The 25,740-nt window shown below is 33.6% G+C and overlaps 1 protein-coding gene across 6 annotated transcripts in view; it reads right to left on the bottom strand.

The window, feature by feature from the left end:
* Positions 1-25,740, bottom strand: part of TJP1 (tight junction protein 1) — a 281,159-nt gene that overhangs the window by 208,991 nt on the left and 46,428 nt on the right. The window contains exon 1 of one of the 6 annotated variants that reach the window (XM_031955477.1): positions 7,937-8,315. The exons of the other annotated variants lie outside the window; for them this stretch is intronic. Within the exon in view, the coding sequence (XP_031811337.1) occupies positions 7,937-7,981 (45 nt within the window). The 5' untranslated portion in view covers positions 7,982-8,315. Of the gene's footprint in view, positions 1-7,936; positions 8,316-25,740 lie in introns of those variants that run through there. 6 annotated transcript variants of the gene reach the window in all.

Here is a 25,740-nt window from a genome sequence, read left to right on the forward strand (position 1 = left end):
AAGAGTCTTCTTTCTGCGTTCAAATATGGCCTCAGGAACCTACTAGCTGTGGTATGTTAGATGAGTCATTTAACCCTGTTTGCTTCAGTTTCCTCAACTCTAAAATGGGCTGGAGACAGAAATGGCAAAACACTTCAGTATTTTTGCCAAGAAAACTATAAATGGGCTCAAAAAAAGTCTGACACAATTGAACCAGTAGAAAGGGAGAAATGAAAGATTGGAGAGGTAGAGAGGGAAGGTTATATTAGAAGGGCAATGTGCTGAAAGAGGCTGGAGGAGATGAAGTCAAGTATGTTTAGAGTAGTTGGTCACTGTAAGCACTTTTTCACCAAAGCCCAGATTAAATAAGGAGAGAGTAGGGGGTGATATTTAGAAACCAAGTAAGGGAAAGAAAAGAGAGCAAATGACTTTTGTTTCCTTAATAAAGTAGGAAGCAAGGTCTTCAGCCTTGCTTATGTCTGGAGGAAGGTTGTATGGGAAGTTTGAGGATAGAAGAGATGGTTTGGAACAGTCACTGTGGGGAAAGGGACAAAGAACCAATTAAGCAAAGATAAAAGTGTTGTTTTGCAGTAGTGAGGACAGAATTGAGAGTCGATGATGTAATTTTATAATGGACTCAGCTGGCATGGTTGCATGTCTTTCTCTAGTACCATTCAGCAGCAGAATAATCAAATAGTGAGAGTGTGAAATTTGTCAATATATTTAGCAACCATAAGATAGGGAGCAAGAGATTTGAGAATACCATCTTTTTGCGTCCTAAAGTCGCTTATGTTGTTCTAGAAGAGAAACATGCACAGAAAAGCAAATACAAAATACATTTTTTAAAATGAATACAAAGGAATTTTGGAAAGAAAGTAGAGCATTAACAATTGAGGAGATCAGGAAAGGACTAATGCTAGACCTTGAGGAAAAGTATATGTTGTCAGACATGGGAGGAAGGAGGAACAGCCTTCTGGAATGGAGAAAAGTTTGTGTGGATATGGGGGTACAGGTGAGAAGTGGTGGGGAAGTAGTTCAGAAAAATTAACACAAAAATAAAATCCAAGAGCATAATCTCACTCACTTTTAAGACACAGAAATGGAAGTCAAAAATAAGTAGTAGTAATAATAATTGTTTGAACTAAAAGAAATAAGGAAAATGATTTGGTTTTGACTAATTAGAAAAACTAATTTTTCTAAAGATAGGAATAGTTCACAAGACAGATTTGCTTCAGTGTGCTCTATAGGGAAGAGAACATAATGTATTTCTCTATTGATCTGAGAAATAAATTGTATGGCTTTTGACCTTGAAGAAGAATGTCTCTGTAAAGCAAAAGTTACCAATTGTTCTGCCAATAGTTTTTCCCACTAAGTTCTGTATTGAGTTTACGAGAAGAATGTGCTGATGAACCAAAAACACATGAAATAGCTTTAATATGCACTTTTTTTTACTACGTCTTTTACAAAATGCTGTTTTGATTGGGAAAGTGGATGATGGAGACAATTTCTACATGTAGACAATAAAAGGTATAAATAATATGAATATATCCATTCAATCTTACTTTGCTCAAAAAAAAAAAATCTGATTATTTATAGAACTTTCCTTTATGCTTGGGTAAACTATCCCTAACTTTATGAACAGCAAAGGAGAATTTTGGTGAAAAGGAACAATCTGATGAATCCAGAATAGTATAAAATTCCTTAAGACTGAATTAACTACAAGAATTCAACAGAGAGATATGCATTTGTAGTAGCAAACATAAAGACTGTTCTATCAGAGTAAGCTTTCTCCATGAAGCTTATGCAAACAGAGCTCCCTGGAAAAGAAACAAAGGCACCCAGTGTAGCACGATTATCAGTTCTTTGAATTAGCAGATCATCTGCGCATGCCTAAAATAACTTATGTAGATTTCACAAGAATTAACTCATTGGTAGCACATTTGCCTAAAGTAATGAATCAATACAGGAAAAGAGAATGGAATAACTACAGGTCAAAATTTTCCCACTATAGTTTTCCAGACAAATATCTACTAAAATTTCTAAGGAATTAAAAAAAAAAAAAAAAAAACATTCTATAGTTTCCATTGGTGCTTTGGCCCTAGTTTTTCTTTGCTATAAAAACTATGTAATCTTCAACAGTCATGAGAATATAACAGACATATCAATAGTCTGTTCAACTATAATTCATAAGAATTCTTGTTACTAATATAATGTTATAGTAAATTTCCATCATTTAATCATCTCAAAAACTGAGTCTTATTGAGAAGAAAATTTTACAAATCTTAAAAAAAAATTTATTTTTTATTTTCCCCAGTTACACGTAAAAACAATATTTTTTTTTCTGGCGATATATTTACATTCATATTCAAACATTTTCTTATGAATCATATTGAGAGAAAAATTTGAACAAAGGGGGAAAACTATGAGAGGAAAAAACAGAAGTAAAAGAAAAAAAGTGACTATAACCTTGCATATCTTAATAAGAAGTAAAGTAAAGCCAAGGGAGCCAACCTAGAGATAGAGATTCTTGAATTAAGGTCCTTCTTCTACATACTAGCTATATGATCCTGGAGTAAGTCAATTAGAGTACTGAGTAAGTAATAAATTCCAGAAAAAAGTGCCAATTTTCTTTGGCAGAGGTAGCTTTTTTATTGAGAATTTCAGAAACCAATGAAATCACAAGTATAGTTCTGTGAAAATTAGGCATAAAAATTATAATTGGCAATAAAAATCAAAATAGGAAAAAACTGAATTTAAATGATTCAAGAGGCATTTACCTAAATTATAAAATTGCTTTTTGTCTTGTTCAAGTGACATTTATCAGAACTTCCCTAATAATTAAAAAGGGAAAGGAAATAATTCTTAGCTAATCTGATCCATACTAAACCTTTTATTGATCTGGGAAAATAGAGAGGAATTCTTCAACTTTCAAGGAGTAGCATTAGTTAGTATTCATTTAAGTTAAATTAATTTACAAAACTGTGGTTGATTCCTCTTTGTTCAATTATTACTGTGAAGACTAATAATATCTTTCTTCAAGCTAAGAAAAATGAGAGATGCTTAACTTCTGCGGCTCTAATTCATTAGCCAGAGAAGCAGTTTTCAATGTGGTTCAGGGAGCCCCCCAGATCCCTGAGACTTTCAGAGGGCCTATGAGGTTAAAATCAGTTTAGTCAATGGAATCAAAACTATTTTCATAATGCTTTTATCCAAATATGACAAATATATATTTGTCTATATATAGACAAATGTTCTTTGAGAGGATTTTCAATCATTTTTTAATGTTCTGAAACCAAAATATTTGAGAATCTCTGACCTAGATTGTCTATCAAGTTTTTCAGTATTGCCAAACAAAATTTCTATCCTATTTCCTACAGCACAGATGATAGAAGTCAGAAATTGCCAAGAATAAGGAATTTTTTTTTTTTTGCTTGGGAAAAAATGTATTTTTTTTTTATTTTAGTAAAAAGAAATATGCAAATCCAAATGGTGCCTTGCCCCTGCAAACTAATTTGTATTTATAATGGGTTGGTTTATAGATGCTGGGCATCGAGGTGGTTCATTGAATAGAGTACTGGGCCTAGGGTCAGTAATACTCATCTTCCTAAATTCAAATGTGGACTTAGACACTTATTATTAGCTGTGTGTCTCAGAGTAAGTCACTTAACTCAATTTGCCTTAATTTTCTCATCTGTAAAATAAGCTGGAGAAGGAAATGGCAAACTACTGCAGTATCACTGCCAAGAAAACCCCAAATGGAGTCATTTGGATTGGAATCACTGAATAACTAATAGGTGCTAATTCAGCATGTTGTTAATCTGCTTATGCATCGATGTATTTTTCTAAAGTTGCCTAAAATATGTTTTCATACAAAACTTTTTTTCTAAATATATCTACATATTTTGTTTATTTGGAAACTGAAATATTTTAAGCTGAAGTAATGAAAGTGATTTTCTATTTCAATTCATTTAGAATTTGTGATATTTTAGGCTTTAACTGAACTGAAATTTACCTTTGCACTATGAATAAAGGTCTCACTGAACAAACAAAGTGGGCAAGATGGAACGAAAAATAATTTGCCTACTAAAAAAGACTCATATGATTCTTAAGTATTTCAGAAACATTGCTTATAGGGAAAAAAATTATATGCTTTTAGGTTATAATCCGAAGTTCTGTTTTTATCCTCTAGTTTCTCAGGTTCAGATGCTAATTTTTCCTCAGTCTTTTACTATAAAAACAAAATTGTTTTATGTTTTGAAGTACTATGAGACTGAGTGTTTATAAGGGGAGCAGATGGTCAAATATCGAAGTTCTCAGGTCCCAGTAGTGAGCCAAATAAGTGAGAGGTTCTCAACATGCACCAAGGTTCTGTCAATAAAGGACTCTGAATCAAGTCTTGTTTATGCTACTGCCAGCTTCTGCAAATTCACGTGTTGTCAGCACTCTTGATAGACTTCTTGGGGTAGAAGGCTTCTAGGAGCCAAACTGCTCCCATTTATCTCTATTGGGTATACATATCTTTCTTACTTTTTCCTTTCCTTATAAAGTATTGCTAAAAGTCATGGGAATTCACCACTCCAAGTCTAATAACTATAATTTTCTATAATTGTGAAAATGTCTGTGCAACATATTAAATTAGGTGTACCATCTGAGAAGAAGATCTTGGAAAGTGATTCCCATCTAAAATTACAACAGAAAACATCAATTTCATAGAAGTTACTTTTGTTATTGTTTGTTCAGGCATGTCCAACTTTTTATGATCCTATGGACACAGCATACTGTTTGTGGGGTTTTCTTAGCAAAGATACTAAAGTATTTTGCCATTTCCTTTTCCAGCAAATTATGGCAAACCGAAGTTAAGTGATTTGCCAAGGGTCACTTAGCAACTAAGTATCTGAGGTTAAATTTGAACTTAGGCCTTCTTACCTCCAAGCCTAGCACTCTCTCTACTAAGCCACCTAAGCTACCTGACAGAAGTTAGTTACAGATTTCTATTAATTCTCCTCAACTTTGCTAGAATATTGTGAATGAATGATCCTGAGTATGAAGAGGAATATATGATTTCTTTTAGGTCAAAGCCTGTTCATTAGGCAAAATTGTGAAATAAGGAAAGTTTATCATTGGTTTGGTTGTATCTAACCCCTTTCTACTCCTCTATCCCATCTCTGCAACTTCCCACCCCTGTTTTCTAGAAATAGAAGACCCATAAACCACTGGAATAGCTTGAACAGGTTCAGGTGAATTGCTAAATTTTCAGTGTGAGCATTTACACTTTAGAAACTGGCATTCGAGACTTTCAAGACTGCTATATTCCTCACAGTACTGCTAACCATAGGATCCTTCCTTCTTTTTGGTATGTATCTCATATGTATCTATTTAATGTATACCAGTTTTTATTTTTCCCTTTTAGCATGTAAACTCTTTGAAGAAAGGGTCTGTTCTGTTTTTGTCTTTATATTCCTAGAGCTTAGCACAAAACCTGTCACATGTTAAGCAATTGATATATTCCTTCATTGATTTTTGGAGTTTCATGCAGTATTCCTGTGCTTGCTTACTCTCTTAATTGTCTGTATAGTTGTGGTAGAGTGTGGCCTAGGCTTATCAGAGAAGGAGGGAGGTTTTCTTACTATGCTATTTCATTAAATGACTTTTCTTTGAACTAATTGTTTCTTCTGTTTCCTAGAAAAAAGAAAACACATCAGTGGGGTTCATGAGCTATAATTCTGAGTGAATGCAGAATAACAGAGTGCCTTGAATTTGGAGTAGCTACTCCAGGGGTCTCCCATGTGAGAGGGTGAATCAGGTGCTACATTGTCATTTGTTTGTTTATCTTTATAGTAATTACTGACTTCTGTTAATTCACTCTTCAGAATATTTCTACCATTTGCCTTCTCTTCTCCACTTATGTGCTAACACCCAAGTTTGGAGCCCTGAAATATTTTAGTTTGTATCGCTGTGGTGGGAATTAATTCCAGTCATGCGGTTCAGCTTGTATAAACATAGAGACATAGGAAAGCACTGGGGGTATAGCTGGTACAGTAATTTGGCAAGAATTAGAATGTATAAAGGGAAGTAATGTGAAATAATCCTGGAAAGATAAAACTGGAGCCAACAAATCTGGGGCTTTAAATGCCAAGCTGATGAGTTTGTAATTTATTCTAGAGACAAAAGGGAACCACTAATACAAGCAGGCTTCTTCAGGAAGATTATTTTGGCAACTATGGAAAAGATGAATTGGAGAAAGGAGAGGCTGGAAATTAGAATTCCAGATAGGAAGACATTACTTCCTAATAGACCAGGAAAGAAATGATGAGAGCTGAACTACAGTGGTGACTGGAAGAGTGGAAAGAAGGAATAGGTGTGAAACATTTTATGAAAGTAGTTGACAAATCTTCATAATGGAATGTTATGAATAAGGTGAGAAGAAGGAAAAGTCAATAATGACTCCAAGGTTATAAACCTGAATGAATATCAGGATACTCATGTTTCAATATAAATAGGTTAACTAGAAAAGGCTAAGTTTAGGGGGAAAATTATGAGGTTTAATTTGAATATACATAGAAGAATGTCTGTGGGACATACAATGAGAGATTTGTTTAAAAAGTAGGTATTGATATGAGACTGAAACTCAACAGAGACACTTTGGCTATATACATAGATCTAAAAGTCAACTGCACTGAGATGTTAATTTAATTCACAAAAGCTAATGAGATTCTTGAAGCAGCTAATCAATATAGCATCAGCTCTAGAGAATACCTGAGTTCAAATCTGTCTTCAGACACTTACTATGTAATCCCTAAAAGAGGTATAAAGAAGGAATAAAGACAAGGGAGCCCAAGATGGAATCCCGGAGGACACCCATGATTAAGGATGACAATTCAGCAAAGGAGTCTGGCATGGAGTGGTAAGATAGATAGGGAAAGAACCAAGAGACAGGAGTGTCATAAAAAAGCATGGAAGAGAAAATATTCAGAAAGAGATGGTAGTCAACGATATGAAATGTAGAAGAGTCAAGAAAGATGAAGATTGACAAAGGATCATTGGATTTAGCACTGAAAACAGATAATAATTATGGAGAGAGAAATTTCATTTGATTGGTTGGTGATGTAAAAAAGAACAGGAAGGAAAGTAAAAGGAAAAAAAGCACATGCTATATCAAATAGGTCTAGAATAATGGAGAGTAACAGGTTGAATCTAGAAAGACAATCAGAAGACCATAATTTATAGGAAACATATCTACATATCCATACACATAAGTGTATGAGTATGTGTTTATGGTTACATACATATACATGGAAGAATATAGGTTTACATGAACACATATGTACAAACACACATAAAAATATAATGCCCTAAAAGTCTTAGGACAAGTTTTAGTAGCTTAAAATTTCCCTAAGGCTTTTTGAAATGTGTTACATATAACACATATACACATAGATTATGGGTAACATAAATAGGGTGAAATAGCAATCTTAAAATACAAAGAGGTAAATATGACCTAAGTGGATATTATTGAGACTTAGTAAAATAGAATCTGTGAGCAGACTATGGCTCTAAAAGGGTACAGCTTATTCAAAAGGAATAGACTATAGAAAAGAGAATCTGGAGTAACATTTTATTTTAGATGTAAGTATATAGATATGCATACACACATACACACATACATACATTCTCTCTCTCTCTCTCTCTCTCTCTCTCTCTCTCTCTCTCTCTCTCACATACATGAAGAACTCTAGGACTACAACAGGGAAAGCATGGTACAGAGTATTTGAGGATTGGTGAAGGGAGAAAAAGAAGCACTATGTTATGTAGTTTTGCTAAAGTCATTTGTAAAAAAATCAGGAATTATTGAAGATACTTGGGAAACAGCACAGATCTGGAATTGCAGTAAGATGTGTGTGTGTGTGTGTGTGTGTGTGTGTATGTATGTATGTATATATAAAAATAGTGTACTTACATTAATCAGATCTCTTGGAAATCTTCTGAAAGCAGAGAAGCTCATAAATTTATGATCTGTTTAAAGGTAATTTCATCCTTTAAAATGATGGAGGAAATGACTAGAAGAACTGCTATTCTGGATCAGATGCTTACCAAAAAAACAAAAACAAAAACAAAACAAAAAACAAACAAACAAAAAAAAAAACTTCTGGCTAGGGTAGAACCTTGTAAGTTGGTACAAATGAATCCTTCATCCCAGAATTCTTGATAGAAAAGAGAAAGGCCATGCATAGTCTGACATGCACTGAAGCTTTTGAGAGGACATTTTTCAAAAGAGCTCAGAAAAAACATTTAGAGGATCCAGTGTCAGAGGAAGTTAGCTCAAAAGAGATGTAACTTTCTCAAATAAAATACTGAAGACCAAAAAAAAAAAAAAAAAAAAAAAAAAAAAAATTATTCCAATTTAAAACAAAAGAAATATGCTCTAAAGAGACCAATATAGCTGAACAGAGAACTTTATAGGTCAATTCCGATTTTTAAAAGAAGGAAGCAGGAGCAAGAAACTGGTATTCAATACAAAATAGCAGCATTGTTTTGTAAGAATGATGTCAGGGGTACCATTGCCCAGAGTGAGCTAAGGCTGGTAATGAGTGCTAAGGACAACAAAAAGATTACTTTTTTTTTTTTATAAAGCTATGTTGGATGCTACAAAGGGATCATCGAAGGAAAAGAACCTCAACTTAGAGTATATAATATGGTAATAGAAAATACTGAAGAAGCTCAGTTACTTAGCATTTATTTCATTTCTTTTTTTCTCTTTCATGAAGAATGATTTTTTTTGAAATGAGAAAGTTAGGGGGGAAAGTTTGTATACAGAGTAGAAACCCAAGACAAGTAAGGAGATGATAAAATAGTAATTATATATCCTCAATCAACTCAAGTATAATAGCTAAAACAAATGATAAGAATACAAGTCATTCCCCAATTGATAAAGGGTTAAAGGATATGAACAGACAGTTTTCAAATGAAGAGATTAAAACTATCTATAGTCATATTAAAAATGCCCTGAATCACTATTGATTAAAGAAATACAAATTAAAACAACTATGAGGTACTACCTCACACCTAGTAGATTGGCTAATATGACAGAAAAGGATAATGATACATGTTGGAGGAGATGTGGGAAAATTGGAATACTAATGCCTTGTTGGTGGAGTTGTGAACTGACCCACACTCTGGAAACCAATTTGGAATTATGTCCAATGGGCTTATAAGGTTCATCCAGTAGTACTACTATTAGGTCAAAGTCCCAAAGAGATCATAAAAAAGAGGAAAGGATCCACAAGTACAAAAATGTTTATAGCTTTACTGTGGAAACAAGAGGTTGAATATTGAAGGAATACCTATCAATTGGGGAATGGCTGAACTGTGGAATTGTGGCATATGAATGCAATAGAATACTATTGTTCTATAAGAAATAATGAGCAGCTTTTAGGGTAGTAAAGAATTGGAAAATGAGTAGATATCCATCAACTGGTAAATGACTGAATATGTTATGGTAAATGAAAGTAATAGAATATTATTGTTCTATTAAAAAATGATGAACAGGCTGATTTTAGAAAGGCCTGAAAGGTTTACATGAATTGATGCTAAGTGAAACAAACACAACCAGGACAACATTGTACTTAACAAAAAGCAAGATTGTGTGATGATCAACTATGACAGACTTCTCAGGGTTCAGTGATCCAAGGCAATCCCAATAAACTTTGGATGGAAAATGCCATCTGCATTCAGAGAGAGAGAGAGAACTATGGAGACTGAATGAATGTAACTCAACACATGCTATGTTCCTTTTTTTCTTCTTTTTTTTTTCTCTCATGATTTTTCCCTTTTGTTTTGATTTTTCTTTTCCAACATAATTCATATGGAAATATGTTAAAAAAAAAAAAAGATGAGCAGACAGATTTCAGAAAAGCCTAAAAAGACTTACACAAATTAACACTAATTAAAGTGAGTAGAACTAGGAGAATGCTGTGCACAGTAATAGCAATATTTGTATGATAATCAACTTTGATAGACTTAGTTCAGCAATACAATAATCTAAGACAATTCCAAAAGACTCATGATGAAAGATGCTATCCACATTCAGAAAAAGAACTATGAAGTTTGAATGCAAATTGAAGCATATTATTCTCACTTTTTTTTCTTATATTTTTTTCTTTTATTCTTTCTTTTACAATATCACTAATGTGGACATATGTTTAATATGATTGTACATATATGACTTGTATCAGATTACTTACTGTCTTGGGGAGGGAGGACACAAAGGAGAGAGAAAGAAAAAAAATTAAAGCTCAAAATCTTATAAAAATGAATATTGAAAACTATCTTTATATGTAATTGGAAAAACAAATATCACTGAATTTTTTAAAAAAGAAAAGTATCGTTATATATAATTGGAAAAATACTATTAAGTGGAAAATAAAATGAAGCATTTTAAAAAATTATATTCTAGGATACTGATAAAAATTGTGGCCATGAGATGGCACCCAAAAAGTTACTTCTATTCTAGACTGTCTGAAAAGAAGTATACATTCAGAACAAGGGACATAATAATCAAAATAATCAACCCTGCTCTGACATGTGGAATACTCTGTTCAATCACAGATTTCATATATTAGGAAAGACATAACCTGAAGCATGCCCAGAAACATGAATAAGGATGCTGAAGAGAGTGGACAACCTGTCACATGAGGATTGTTTGAGGGAACTGGGGATGGTTAGCTTAAATAAAATAAGACTTCTTTGGGAAAAAGGATACCAGATGTGAAGCATTTGAAATCACTGTCATGAAGAAGAGACATTAGGTAAGCTTTATGTGTTTCCAGAGAGGCAGAATTAGTAACCCCCATGTATAAACATTCCAGAGAAGTAAGCTTAAGCTTGATGTAAGGAAACATTTCTTAACAATTAGAAGGTAGATTGGGATGTCTCAGAAAGTAGTGGCTCTTGCTCAGTGGAATCCTTCAAGCAGATGGTAGACGGCCAATTGTTAGGAATGCTGTAGAAGGAAAGTATATGTTAAGCTAGATGGCTCATAGGATCCCTTCCAGTTCTGATATCTTGTGTATGAACAGTAGAAGCAATGTGCTTTTCAAGGCCTGAGGAGAGAAAAATGACATTCAAATGAGTATTGGAATCAAGTAGAACTTCAGGGAAGAGGAGTATTTCAGCTGAATCTTTAAGAATGAAGAGGCATCAAAAAGTTATCAAACTGTGCATACCTTTTGATCCAGCAGTGATACTACTGGGCTTATATCCCAAAGAGATCATAAAGAAGGGAAAGGGACCTGTATGTGCACGAATGTTTGTGGCAGCCCTCTTTGTAGTGGCCAGAAACTGGAAACTGAGTGGACGCCCATCAATTGGAGAATGGCTGAATAAATTGTAGTATATGAATATTATGGAATATTATTGTTCTGTAAGAAATGAACAACAGGATATTTCAGAAAGGCCTGGAGAGACTTACACAAACTGATGCTGAGTGAAATGAGCAGGGCCAGGAGATCCTTATATACTTCAACAACAATACTAGATGATGACCAATTCTGATGGACCTGGCCATCTTCAGCAATGAAATGAACTAAATCAGTTCCAAGGGAGCAGTAATGAACTGAACCAGCTACGCCCAATGAAAGAATTCTGGGAGATGACTAAAAACCATTACATTGAATTCCCAATCCCTATATTTTTGCCCACCTGCATTTTGGATTTCCTTCATAAGTTAATTGTACAATATTTCAGAGTCCGATTCTTTTTGTACACAAAAATAATGGTTTGGTCATGTATACTTATTGTGTATCTAATTTACATTTTAATATATTTAACATCTACTGGTCATCCTGCCATCTGGGAGAGAGGGAAGGAGGGGAGAAATTGGAACAAGAGGTTTGGCAATTGTCAATGCTGTAAAGTTACCCACACATATAACCTGTAAATAAAAGGCTATTTTAAAAAAAGAAAAAAAAAGAATGAAGAGGCAAGGATGAAAGAGGAACACCAGACAAGGTTAGGATATTATAAGAATGGTGGGATCAAAATCATGGATGCTGGAAAATTTGAGACATGCCAAAGGATGACAAATAGTACAGTTGTTCAGAGTACAGAATATAATGAGTGTAAGTATCAAACCTAAAATTATATTATAAAGCAGCAGTCATCAAAACCATTTGGTACTGGCTAAGAAATAGAGTGGTGAATCAGTGGAATAGATTAGATACATATGACACAATAAGTAAGGCCTATAGCAATCTAGTATTTAGTAAACCCCCAAATTCCAGTCTTGGAATAAGAACTCACTATTCAACAAAAATTGCTGGAAAAACTGGAAAAGAATATGTCAGAAACTTAGCAACGACCTAAATCTCATATCTCCATACCAAAATAAGATCAAAGTGGATATATGATTTGAGCATAAAGGATGATACCATAAACAAAGTAGGAGAACAAGGGATAATTTACTTTTCAATTCTTTGGAGAAGGGAGGATTTTATAACCAAAGAAGAGATCATTATGAAAAAGCATTTTGAAAAGTAAAACAGACAACTTTAATTATATTAAATTAAAAAGTTTTTGCACAAACAAAACCATCAGAAACAAGATTAAAAGAGAAGTACAAAGCTGGGGGGGGGAAATAACTTTACAGCCAGTATTTCTGATAAAAGTTTCATTTCTAACATACATAAAGAACTGTGTCAAATTTATAAAAATACATATCATTTCCCAACTGATAAATGGTTAAAGGATAAGAACAGATAATTTTCAGATGATAAAATTAAAGCCATTTAAAGTTATATGAAAAAATACTCTAAATCACTATTGATTAGAGAAATTCAAATTAAAACAACTCTGAGATACCATCTCACACCTCTAAGATTAGCTAAGATGACAGGAAAGAATAATGATAAATGTTGGAGGGGATATGGGAAAATTGGGACACTAATATATTGTTGGTAGAGTTGTGAAATGATCCAACAATTCTGAAGAGCAATCTGGAATTATGCCCAAAGGGCTATAAAACTATGCATACCCTTTGACTCAGCAGTGGCACTATTGGGTCTGTATCCCAAGGAAATCATAAAGAAGGGAAAAGGAGTGGATGCCCATCAATTAGGGAATGGCTGAACAAATTGTAGTACATGATGATAATGGAATATTACTGTTCTATAAAAATTGATGAACAAGCTGATTATAGAAAGTCCTGAAAAGATTTACATGAACTGAGTGAAACAAGCAGAACCAGGAATACGTTGTACACAATAACAGCAAGAATGTGAGATGATCAACTATGAAAGGCTTGGTTCTTCTCAGTAGGTCAGTGATCCAAAGCAGTCCCAATAGACTTTGACAGAAAATGCCATTTGCAACCACAGAAAAAACTAACGAGACCAAATATAAATCAACACATGCTATGTTCACTTCTTTTTTTCTCTCTTTTTTTAAATCTCTCCCATGGTTTTTCCCATTTGCTCTGATATTTCTCTCCCAACATAATTCATAAAACAATGTGTATTAAAAATAAAAACTAAAAAATATATAATGATTGTAATATCAAATAAAGTAGGAAAAGTAGTGTGAAGCTAGACTGTGGATGCAGTCACACATTTTGGATGTCAGACTAAAGGGAAGGGAATTTAATTTGGTACGCATATAAAGTAGAGAATTATTGAAAGGATTTTTTTCCAAAATAGAGGTATAATATAATCAAATCTATACATGAAGAAGATCAATATGACAGAAGCGAGAGACAGAAGAGATAGACAGAAATGAGAGAGAATGGTGAGGGCTGGGAAGAAATAGAATGAGGGAATTACAACATCTGATCAGGTGGGTGATAGTAGGGTCCCATACTAAAATGGTGGCTACAGGAATAGAGAGGATGATACAGTTATAGAAATATTAAATGAAAAAAAATCAACTTGGCATTTGTTTGTAATTCTAGAAACCGCTGGAGAAAACATTGTATCTAACAAAATAATTTGAACTTTCATTGACTGCTCTCAAATTAAATTGCTATTTGATACTTTGAAACAACAGCTGACACTGGATATAAAATTATGACTAAGAGTTGTCATAATGTCACAAATCTGGAAATAAGCAAACAAAACACCTATTTTCTATGTCCATTCACCTTTCTTTTTAACATCAAAGAAGTAGAAGTAGTGATTATATTAATAAACTCACCCCACCCAAGTTCATTGCTACAATACCTGAATTTTTGCCAAAGTGTTTGGCTTATTGCTAGAATATACCAAGCAGAGCACTGTTTTTGAACATTATTCTACCACTCCCTTAAACTTTCCACTTTACAAATATTTTTATATCTCTGTTTACTGCGTATTTGTAATTTTTTGGTTTTGGCATGTAAAGAAGTTCTGACCAAATTAAATGTTGAAACAGTAAACACAAATCTTTTATTAATAATAGTCATTTTTTTCTGATGCTAATCACAAATAAAATGGATCTGTGGACATTTGCACAATTGTCATGGGTATTAAAATAGAAATCATAAGAATTCTTCTTTTTTGGCAAGGCAATTGGGGTTAAGTGACTTGTCCTGGATCACACAGCTGGAAAGTATTAAGTATCAGAGGTCGAATTTGAACTCAGGTCTTCTATCCTCTATGACATCTAGCCTGCCCCAGAAATCATAAGAATTAAAGTGGAAAGGAACCTTAAAAATGATCTAGTTCAGCCTCTTCATTTGAAGTTCAGAAATGATTTGCCCATTTTCACACAGCTAGTATAGTTAAAAAGGTTTTAGGGATAGGATTTAAACTGAATATTCTTTCCACTACCCCATACTATTTTCAATATTGGTGATATAAAATTGTCCCACGCTGTTCCATAAACTTAGTGAGATTTTACATATTTATTTATTTTTTACTAACAACAAACTGCTTCTAGTACAGAGGACCCATGAATGATAAATAAGTTGTGTTCAAAAGTTAAAAGATAGTTTGGTTTTAGATTCTAAGGAAAATGCATTTTAAGTTCTGTCAGATTATTGGGATAGCTCAGAAAGTCTAAACTAAAGTATAATTGAAATAGAATTGGAATGAAAAATAGTAGAAAAAAATAGAAAAAAATGACTGTCATTAAGCAAAATAAAATTGAGTAATAAATAATAACTTAAAATCATCAATGTTGGCATTTTAAGAAGAGGAAGATAATTAAAGGAATATGGAAAAGTAGGTAAAAGAGAATTTTATGAAGCTATAAAGAAAACTTAGATTCTTTAGGGTCCTCAAGGTTGATAACATTGTGTTATCTATATATATCTCTCTCTATATATATAGAGTATCAATTTTGCTCTTAATCTTGACTTTTATTTTTCTTTATACAGCATATTCTTAATAGTATTCATGTTTATTAGGCATTTTGTCTTATAATGGCAGAAGATCAAGCTGAAGGTTGTAGATAAAGTGATATTTAATAGGTTGAAATAGAACTCTCCTCTAGCAAACTTCCCTATTTTAGTTGTTAGTCATCTAGATTTTCAACCTTAGCGTAATCCTCAACTCTTCATTCTTTATCATTTTAAATAAGCAATCATTTGTGAAGTCTAACTCTATATCTTTTTAAGTCTGTCCTTTCTTTTTACTCACACAACCATCATTCCAGTTCAGATTCTACATCACCTCTAAAATGGACTACTGCAATATCTTCTAATTAAGTTCTGGAACTAATGTATGTCCCCTCTTGTCAAGAAGAAATAATCTACCAGTGGTGTTCTGAGGAGTGAGTTATTTTCTTTAAAAGGGAGAGAGATTTGCCTTATTCTAGATGTGTGTGTGTGTGTGTGTGTGTGTGTGTGAGAGAGAGAGAGAGAGAGTGAGAGTGAGAGAGAGAGAGAGAGAGAGAGAGAGAGAGAGAGGGAGAGAGGGAGGGAGGAGGGGAGAGAGGGAGAGAAGGAAGAAGGAGAGAGAAGAGAGAAGGAGAGGAACTGTTTTAATCTGGTAGTAGTTTTAAAGAGGCAGTAAAATGAAATTGTACTTGAGGTTTGATTGACTCAGAGGACTAAGGCTTCCTAGTCACCTAGACACAAAAAAGGGGGAGAGCAGATTTAGCTGTTCCTTGAGGCCTGAACAGTAGATCACTCTGGGCAACAGAGAGAGATGGGGAAGCCATGGTCAAATAAATTAACTCTGGATGATTAGCTGAATGTCCTTTTTCTATTCTACATAGCCTTCCCTTACTGTGGTCAAATATAACTAGTGTTACTGTTAAATGGATTATGAATGTTTTATTTCATTCCAAGCTCATACAAGCACAATTAAGTCAATCTAGGCCTATTACATCTTTAATCCATCTTCTACAGAGATACCAAAGTGATTTCCTTAAAACACAAGTTTGACCATGGTCAAACTTTTGACTTAATAAAATCATTTCTAGTATGACTCTCTATTATTTCTAGATCTTAGATCAAACAGAAACTTTTTAGCTTGTCTTTTACAATCCTTCACATCCTGGCGCCAACCTACCTCAGTTAGTTTATTTCACAATACTCCCTTTTGCACAATCTAGAGTCCAGCCAAATTAATACTCCATCTTTCATTTCCATTCTTCTTCAGGGATTATTTCCTTTGCCTAGAATCCATTCCCTCCTTATCTCTGCCTCTTGTAATTCCTGGTTTTCTTCAAAAGTTCAGATTAAATGACATCTTTTGCATGGTACCTTTACTGATCCCCCCAACTGCTACTGCTTTCTCTTAATGATGAAAATACAAAGAAGAATTGGCCATGCATTTCAGGTTTTTGTAACTTCGGGATAACTTTTTTTCCCAGATTCCTCAATGGAAACTATTTCATTTCTACTATATTATTCCTTTTCTTCCAACATTAGTCCAAATTAATAAAATCTAAACAACCAAAAGGTACATATTTAATTAAGTTCATGAATTTCTCCAACTGTGAACTATCTTATTAATATGATATCCTTCTTTATCCTTTTTAAAATGACTATGATTATTATAATCACAGTGTGTTAGAGCTTGAAAGAATTTTAGGGATCTAGCCCAATCCCCTTATTTTTCTGTTGAAGAAATTGAAATCCAGGGGCATGGTTTGTAATGGGCTGAGGTTTTGTGTAATACCTCCCATGCTGATGGGTTTGTGCATAATAAGACCCTTCAGCCCAGAAACCCGCTAGCAACCCCCATTTCCCTTTGGTGCTTTTCATCTCCCTTCCTGAGATGTCAGGTAGGGGCGTGATCATCTCCTTTTTAGTGCTTTCACCGCCTTTTCTGAGAAGTCAGGGAGGCTGTGATCACCTCCTTTTCGGTGCTTTCACCTCCTTCCCTGAGAAGTTAGGGAGGCTGTGATCACCTCCCCTTAGGGGCTCTGACCTCCCTGAGGAGTCAGGGATGGCATGACCACCTGTGTTCTAAAATAAAAGAAAGCGGGAGATGTAATGGGCTGAGGTTTGAGCTGATGCACTGAGGTCCCAAGTACATGAGGCTAGATAGTAATTGGGCTATACTCTATTAATATACATGATTGGATAAAGAATGGTCCCTGCCCACTCTCCGTGCAAGTCCTGATGTGTTGTAGAGGAAATGACGATTTTGGTGGGTGGAGGCAGAGAGAGAGACAGGAAGAGAAGCTGGGAGAGATTGGGCTGGGTTCGAGACTCTGAGCTGCTGGTTGTGTGGCTGCTGGTCGAGCTAGCTTCTTGACTCAGCTGCACACATTGCTATCGCCGATTCTCTTCCACCTCTGATCCTTCTTCACTGAGAGTAAAGACTGACGATTTTCTCCTAACCTGAATTCCTGTCTCGTGCTGATCTTAAAATACACGATCTTCACAATGGTTAATTAATGTAATCTGCAGAGCTTTCCCAAGTAACTTAGAATGAGCTTTATCACAACTAGAAAAATACTAAATATATCATATTAACATATATTTCGATTTCTATTTGGGAAATGGACTATTTTGGCTAATTGTCTAGCCTAGTTAAAAGATAATTGCTTCTAGAAAGGGTGCTAGTAACAATATTAAAACTAATAAAATAAATATTATACTTTTCAATAAATTGAAATTCAGTAAAATATAACTTATAGAAATAACTAGACTTAACTAGTTAGATATAACTTATAGAAAAGAAAAACTTCACATTTGTATAGTAATTTATGATTTAAAAAATTTGTAGCATATCCCCAACAAGGGCATAAAGAATGTATCCCTGAGAAAGGAGCTAGGTCCATATCATGTAACTGAAGTGAGGAGCAACCAAAAGACAATCTTCATACTCTATTGGCAACTATACAATGTTAAGTAAATTAGAGGAAGACTTCTGGCATAATGCAAAGATGTCCTATGGAGAACACGGGAGGAAAAATCTCACAGAATAAATAGACTTGGACATATAGGTAGTGAATTGGATAGAGCCCCAGATCTGGAGTTCAAATTTGACCTTAGACATTTACTAGCTATACAACCCTGAGCAAGTCACTTACCCCTCTTGGCCTCAGTTTCCTCATCTGTAAAATGAGCTGGAGAAGAGAACGGCAAATCACTTCAGTATCTTTGCCAAAACAACAACAACAACAACAACAACAAAAAAAACCCAGATGGAGTCACTAAGAGTTAAACATGAATGAAAATGAGTGAACAACAGTCTACACCATTAGAGAATGTATTCACAAATTAGAAGATGAACTGGTCATCCTGCCATCTAGGGGAGGGGGTGGGGGGTAAGAGGTGAAAAATTGGAACAAGAGGTTTGGCAATTGTTAATGCTGTAAAGTTACCCATGCATATAACCTGTAAATAAAAGGCTATTAAAAAAAAAAACAAATTAGAAGATAAGATCACAAATTCATCCAAGAATTAACAGTCTTGAAGGGTACTTTACAAAGGGCCGTTATCATTGCCTTCACTTTTAAAAGACATTTACCAACAAATTTTAATCATCTTTTAATGATTCAGATGTTTCCTCGAGGACATACAACAAATATTTAGAAGTTATTATTGTGAGCATCATTTTCCACTATGTGTTACAAACTTGACAATACTGAAAAACTAAGGGTTTTGATTAATGGAATGGCAGGTAGTCAATAATACATTTTATTAAGTACCTACTATGTAGTAGGAATTGTGCTAAGAATTTTAATTATATTTTTAAAAATCCCAGTGAGACTTTGTCTTTCTTTCAGTGCTGAGTATTTTCTTTAAAAATTCTTTACTTAAGAAGAACCATCTGAAACTTAAAATTAGGGTTAGGGAAAGAAAGCCCACATACAACTTATTTATTTATTTATTTATTTATTTTTATTTATTTATTTTTTTATTTAATAGTCTTTTATTTACAGGATTTATACATGGGTAACTTTACAGCATTAACAATTGCCAAACCTCTTGTTCCAATTTTTCACCTCTTACCCCCCCCACCCCCTCCCCTAGATGGCAGGATGACCAGTAGATGTTAAATATATTAAAATATAACTTAGATACACAATAAGTATACATGACCAAAACATTATTTTGCTGTACAAAAAGAATCAGACTCTGAATTATTGTACAATTAGCTTGTGAAGGAAATCAAAAATGCATGTGTGCATAAATATAGGGTTTGGGAATTTAATGTAATGGTTTTTAGTCATCTCCCAGAGTTATTTTTCTGGGCGTAGCTAGCTCAGTTCATTACTGCTCCATTAGAAATGATTTGGTACATACAACTTATTTAAGGAGAAAACATGCCCAGTGAACAAATATGATGTTAACATTTTGTTTAAAAATGGGGTCACACAAAAATAAATTCTTCTTGTGTTTTATTTAAACATTGCTTTATGCAATGAGAAAGAATTTGATACCTAACCTTTTGACTTATGTCACTCACTGTAAAATCTGAGGCTATTTTTATGGACTAAATAAATTCTCCCTAAAGTGCTTCTGACTAAGGACACAGATAAGACAAAGACTATGACCTAAAGAGCATTTTGCTTCAGTGGAAAATAAAAAGCAGATGATTAAAAAAGCTCTTCAAAGCTCTTCTCAGGGTTCTTACTTAGCTTTTCTCATAGGAGATATGGAAAATTCCCATTGCAGAAAAATCACTGAGGGAAATGATAACCATCTGACCACATAAAAGATTTAATACGCCAAATTTAAGTAGAAAAAATAGTATCTATTAAAATACTACTAACTTTTTTTTCTTCTTTTTTTATTATAACTTTTTATTGACAGTACATATGCATGGGTAATTTTTACAACATTATTCCTTGCACTCACTTCTGTTCCGACTTTTCCCTTTCCTCCATCCCCTCCTCTAGATGGCAGGCAGTCTTATACATGTTAAATATGTTATAGTAATAGTACTAATTTTTAAAAAGGCTTATTGACAGCTTTGATTAATCAAAGGATTTTTTTTTACTCTTTTACTTACTAGAAAATATTATCCCCTAAATTAAAAATATTTTCTTTATAAAGTCAGAAAACTTTATGGGTTACTCTACATATAAACACATACTTATCTGATCTTCACAATTACCTTGTGAGTTAGGCAATAGAATTATTGTTATCATTATCCTTTTTGCAGTCAAGAAATATGAGAATCAGAGATATTAATACATGGCTGGTAAGCTGAAGAACCATTTTAATTGACTCCAACTATAGCGTTCAATCAAAACAAACCAGGGGTTCTTAACTTTGTGTACCTTGGACTCTTTTTTGGTGGTCAATCTGATGAAGTTTATGGAATTTCCCCTCACAGAATATTGTTTTCAAATAAATGAAGGAAATGCTAATTTTCATATAGAAGTTAGTAAAAAATAAAGTTGTAGTTTTTTACCATCCAAGTTCATGGAGCTCCTGCAATTTACCAGTGGACTCCTTTTAAGGCATTTGTTTACTCCAGATTAACCCTGCTGTAGATCAAGGATCATCTACATTTGTTTCTTCTGTTTCTTCACTTTTTATTCTTCTCAAGTTACTATAATTTGGCTTTCACCTGGATCACTTAATTGAAACTCTTCTCTCCAAGTATACTAATTATCTCTTAAATACTAAGTCCAATGGCCTTTTCTCAGTCTCTATTCTACTTGTCCTCTCTGCAGCTTTCAGAATTGTCAACTACCTCTTCCTTTTAATACACTTTCCTCCATGGATTTCCATGACACTGGCCTTTCTTGCTTTTCCTCCTGCCTTGTCAATTGGTCATTCTCTGTTTCTTTTGGAAGATTATCATTTTGTTCCGCACTAATGTGCATCCATAAAGCTTAGACCCAGGCCTTTTTCCTCTTCAACAGCTTTAATCAATTCAATTAACTCTATGAAAATACTTCCAAATCTATACAAGCAGTTCTCATATTTAATTCTGTTATTTCCTTTTATCCATACCAGCAGAAGATGATTAAATGGACATTTAAAGATGGGAAATGGATTTGTGATTTTGTTAGTATGGTGAACTCCTAGGTGAGGGAACTCCCTCTTTCAATCCCAATCAACAATACCTACTTTGTAATTTATATATTCTTAGAGCATCATCCAAAACAGGGCTTTTTAAATTTATTCCACTTGTGACCCCTTTTTGCCCCCCAGAATTTTAAGGAACCCCAGGTATATAGGGTATATAAAATAGTATATACAAACTAAACATTTACTGATAAAAAATCATAATTTCCCAACTCCCACATTCAGTTACATGATCCCATATGAGGTTGTGACTCACAGTTAAAGAATCTTGAACCTAAAGCACTAAGAAATTAGGTGACTTACTTAGGGTCCTACAGCCAGTATGTATCAGAAATAATACTTGAACTCAGTTCACTACTTGAACCTGGCTTTTAGTTGAGCTCTCTATTTACTGTGCCAGGATGTCTCTTTGGTATTCTAGAATAAATTTATTCTAACCTGCCTCCATGAAATTGGTTTTTTTTTTAAACACTATTTTGATAATTGTATTTCAAAATCATTGGTTTCCTTTGTAATTCTATATATTTTTATTTTATGTATATAAAAACATTAGTATGAGAAAAAATTAAGAGACATAATACAAGAAAAGATTAAGGATCTCTGCTCTAGAATGTATTCTAGAATAATACATTTTGACCAATATATTTAAATACATTTTCAAAAAGCAACTTTTTAATAAAAAGTGACAAGTTTGTGGAATTTTTTTTTCAGAATTACCACAATGAATAGCATTAAATGTTCAGAATTGACCTATTTTTAACTAACCATGTGACCTTTTATCTCCTTTTCTTTGATTTCCAGATTAATAACTGCCATTTTTCTGTTAAACTGAACTGTGTTTTGGTTTGTGTTTGTATATGCCTTCAATTGTTTTATCTTTTCACGCATGAAGGAGAATTCAAAATGCACATTTCAGCCAACTATACAGCTGATATTTAATGTCAAAGCCAATGCCATCATCACCTGGGAGATGTGTTTGTGTTGCAGAGTCAGCACTCTAAAATCAGTCTCTTGTGTGCTGAGCCAGCGTGCCCCAGCTGTCCCTCATCACTTCAGTATCTGTTTGCCTACAGCTGAGATAACATAGCTATGCACCCAGATGTGTCACAGTGTATCTAAATGCCAAAAATGCACCTACTAAACTTTCAATGTGGAATTTTGAAATGGGATCCTGTTAAAGTAATAAAAATATCTAGTCACAAAACCCAGAAATTCCCAATGCTAGTTTTATAATGCCCAAGATGTTGCAAACTACCCTTGGGAAGTGCTAAATTCTCAAAAAAACATTCTCAGAAGAAAATTATAGTAATTTATACATTCATTTAAAATAGAAATACATAAATTGGAAACTTTTTTTTCTCCAAGGGATCTAGGTAACAGGGATTAAATCTTGAAATTAAATTAATAGTAATATTACATTACCATTTCCAAATGAGTGATATCTTTTTTGCTTATTAACTCCTCTGTTTGGTATTTAAAGCTCTTTCCAATCTAACTACAGGCCATTTTTCTAGGCTGATTATATAGTGCTTCTCCTCATACACTCTATACTCCAGCCACATAGTTTTTGTTGGTTGTCATATTATTGTTTCCATTAATATCAGAAGTTTTCATTAATGACCAATGGAGTTTCTTGAAAGAAAACTACTTATTGCAGCTCATTTTTTTTTTTTTGCCGAATTCTAATAATATACTAGGCAATTAAATAATATAAAAGAATTCTGATTTCATCAATGTGAATATTCCTTCTACCAACATAGATTACAACTCCTTCATGAGTCACCATGACAGCCAAAGAATATTTAGCTAGTAGTCAACTTTCAGGTGATTAACTTCTCCTTGGCTGGCTCTTAGACAATACTCACCTTTTGTCACAGGGTGCAGAGTTGGAGTATTTCCAGCTTTGTCAGATCTGTCAAAGCTTGCACTTTGGACCTAACCTTTGAGAATTGCAGGCGACCTTAATGATAAGATAAGTCATTGAGTAGGATGTGTTTCATATTAACTAATCAAGATAATTCTTAGTACCCACAGTTTTAGATCTAGTCACATAATTAATATAAGTAAATGAGAAATATTTAAGGACATAAGTGGATAGATCTAATTATCTCATACTTTTTGAGTAGGTGTTACAATTTCCCCCTTATATTTAGCAAGTATTTGTAACATATTAAACAACAAACTATTTACATCTGAGTACTTTATAAAAAATATTTTGAATGACTGGTAAATAGTCTATTTTCAAAGGAAAAAAAATTCTTATAAATAAAACATCTCCAAAAATTGACAAGGTGCATCTATTTTTAAAAAAAAATGTTCATGTTGTATTTTGAACAAACTAAAAGAGATTTTAGCCTTTTCATCAGTTACACTGCAGTGCCCCAAATGGCAATTTGAAGAACTCACAATCATTATATACAGTACATTCCATTCAAAAGATATTCTGCCTTATATAGGTTTTTGATTTTTGATAGAGTTTAAATTTTTTCCCAACACCCTCAGTTAGAATATAATCAATAAAATACAAGAACATTGTTCTGACAAGATCTAACTTAGTTTCAATTGATCAAGGATGGACAGAAGCAGCTACACCCAAAGAAAGAACACTAGGAAATGAATGTAAACTGCTTGCACTTTTGTTCTTCTTCCCAGGTTATTTATACCTTCTAAATCCAATTCTCCCTGAGCAACAAGAAAACTGTTCGGTTCTGCACACATATATTGTATCCAAGATCTACTGTAATCTACTTAACATGTATAGGACTGCTTGCCATCTTTGGGGAGAGGGTGGAGGGAGGGAGGGGAAAAATCGGAACAGAAGTGAGTGCAAGGGATAATGTAAAAAATTACCCTGGCATAGGTTCTGTCAATAAAAAGTTATTTAATTTTAAAAAAAAAAGAAGATTGTTCTGAGAAAGTATATCTGTTTATATTTATTTATTTCTCACATTTAGCTCTCAGAAGGTTTTGGGGGGTAAGTTGAATTTTTTTGAGGCGTGAGTTGGCACTTGTTAAATTCTACCAATTTATGCAAAATTTCCCTTCTTGGTGAAAAGTAAAATCTAACTCACCTTAAATAAGATGCATATCCAACACTAAAGATAATAATTATAATACTATAGTTGTTCATTTTTTCCTTTTTTTTCCCCCTGAGGCAATTGGGGTTAAGTGACTTGCCCAGGGTCCCACAGCTTGGAAGTGAGAAGGGTCTGAGACCAGATTTGAACTCAGGTCCTCTTGACTTCAGGGCTGGGGCTCTATCCACTGCATCATCTAGCTGCTCCTATGATTATCAATTTAATAGAAAGTTGTGCTAATAAACAAAGGAGGTTATAACATAAATATAACAAAGATTGCATAAAAGAAGAGTTGCTAATCCTGGTGGGGGAAGGGTGGGGAAGGCAGATTTCTATTTGGTTCACTAATTTTTAAAAATACCATCAAGCATTTATTAAATACCTACTGTGTTCCAGGCATTGTTTCAAATAATGGAACACAAAGTTTCTGCTCTCAAGGAACTCAGTCCAATAAGGGAGGCAATATGAAAATAACTACTATGCACAAACAAGATATACATAAGATAAAATAGAGATGATCTTAGGAAAAGGTATTAGCATTAAGGGAGATGAGGAAAGACTTCTTGTAGATGGTAGACATTTAGCTGGGACTTGAAAGAAGGCAGAATATCCAGGACCCAGATGAAGAGGGCAAGAATACCAGGAAAAGGGAGACAGATAGTAAAAATGCACAGTCAAGCTAGGGAATATTTTGTTCAAGAAACAGCAAGAGGCCTTCTTGGCATTCATTGAAATGAACATTTTACAAATAAAACATAGTGTGATATGTTTGATAACAAGAATCATTCAACACTTTGGAAATCTTTGATTTTCTTTCTAATGATGCCATTAACATTATCATTCATTACCTTTTCTCTTAAACAAATCTCTTATTCTGTCTTTGCACATTCTTTATTTCTTTCATCAGCTTTCAGAAAAATTTGAGACTCTGAGATCTTAGAATACAAGTGGACTTGTAACAAAATTTACAGTTATTATATACTTTCGTGAATCCAAAAGATTACATAATTTCTGTAATCTCTTTACATATTCTTCATTGCCCATCGATCTAAATCTATGATCCTATGAATAACAATAATAAAAATAAAAATAAACATTGAACAGTGACATCGGACTTATACATGCACTTGAAAGAAATGGCAAAAATATAAAGAATAACTTGGAGATAGCCCAAAGACTATTTAAAGAGGTCAAATTCTAAAGTCTTGACTACACTCATTAAAAGTGAAAATGGAAAGGACAAAGAAAGATATGGTAAATATTACAGAGATG

The sequence above is a fragment of the Sarcophilus harrisii genome, chromosome 2 (genome assembly GCF_902635505.1).
Source record: "Sarcophilus harrisii chromosome 2, mSarHar1.11, whole genome shotgun sequence".
Classification (NCBI taxonomy): domain Eukaryota; kingdom Metazoa; phylum Chordata; class Mammalia; order Dasyuromorphia; family Dasyuridae; genus Sarcophilus; species Sarcophilus harrisii.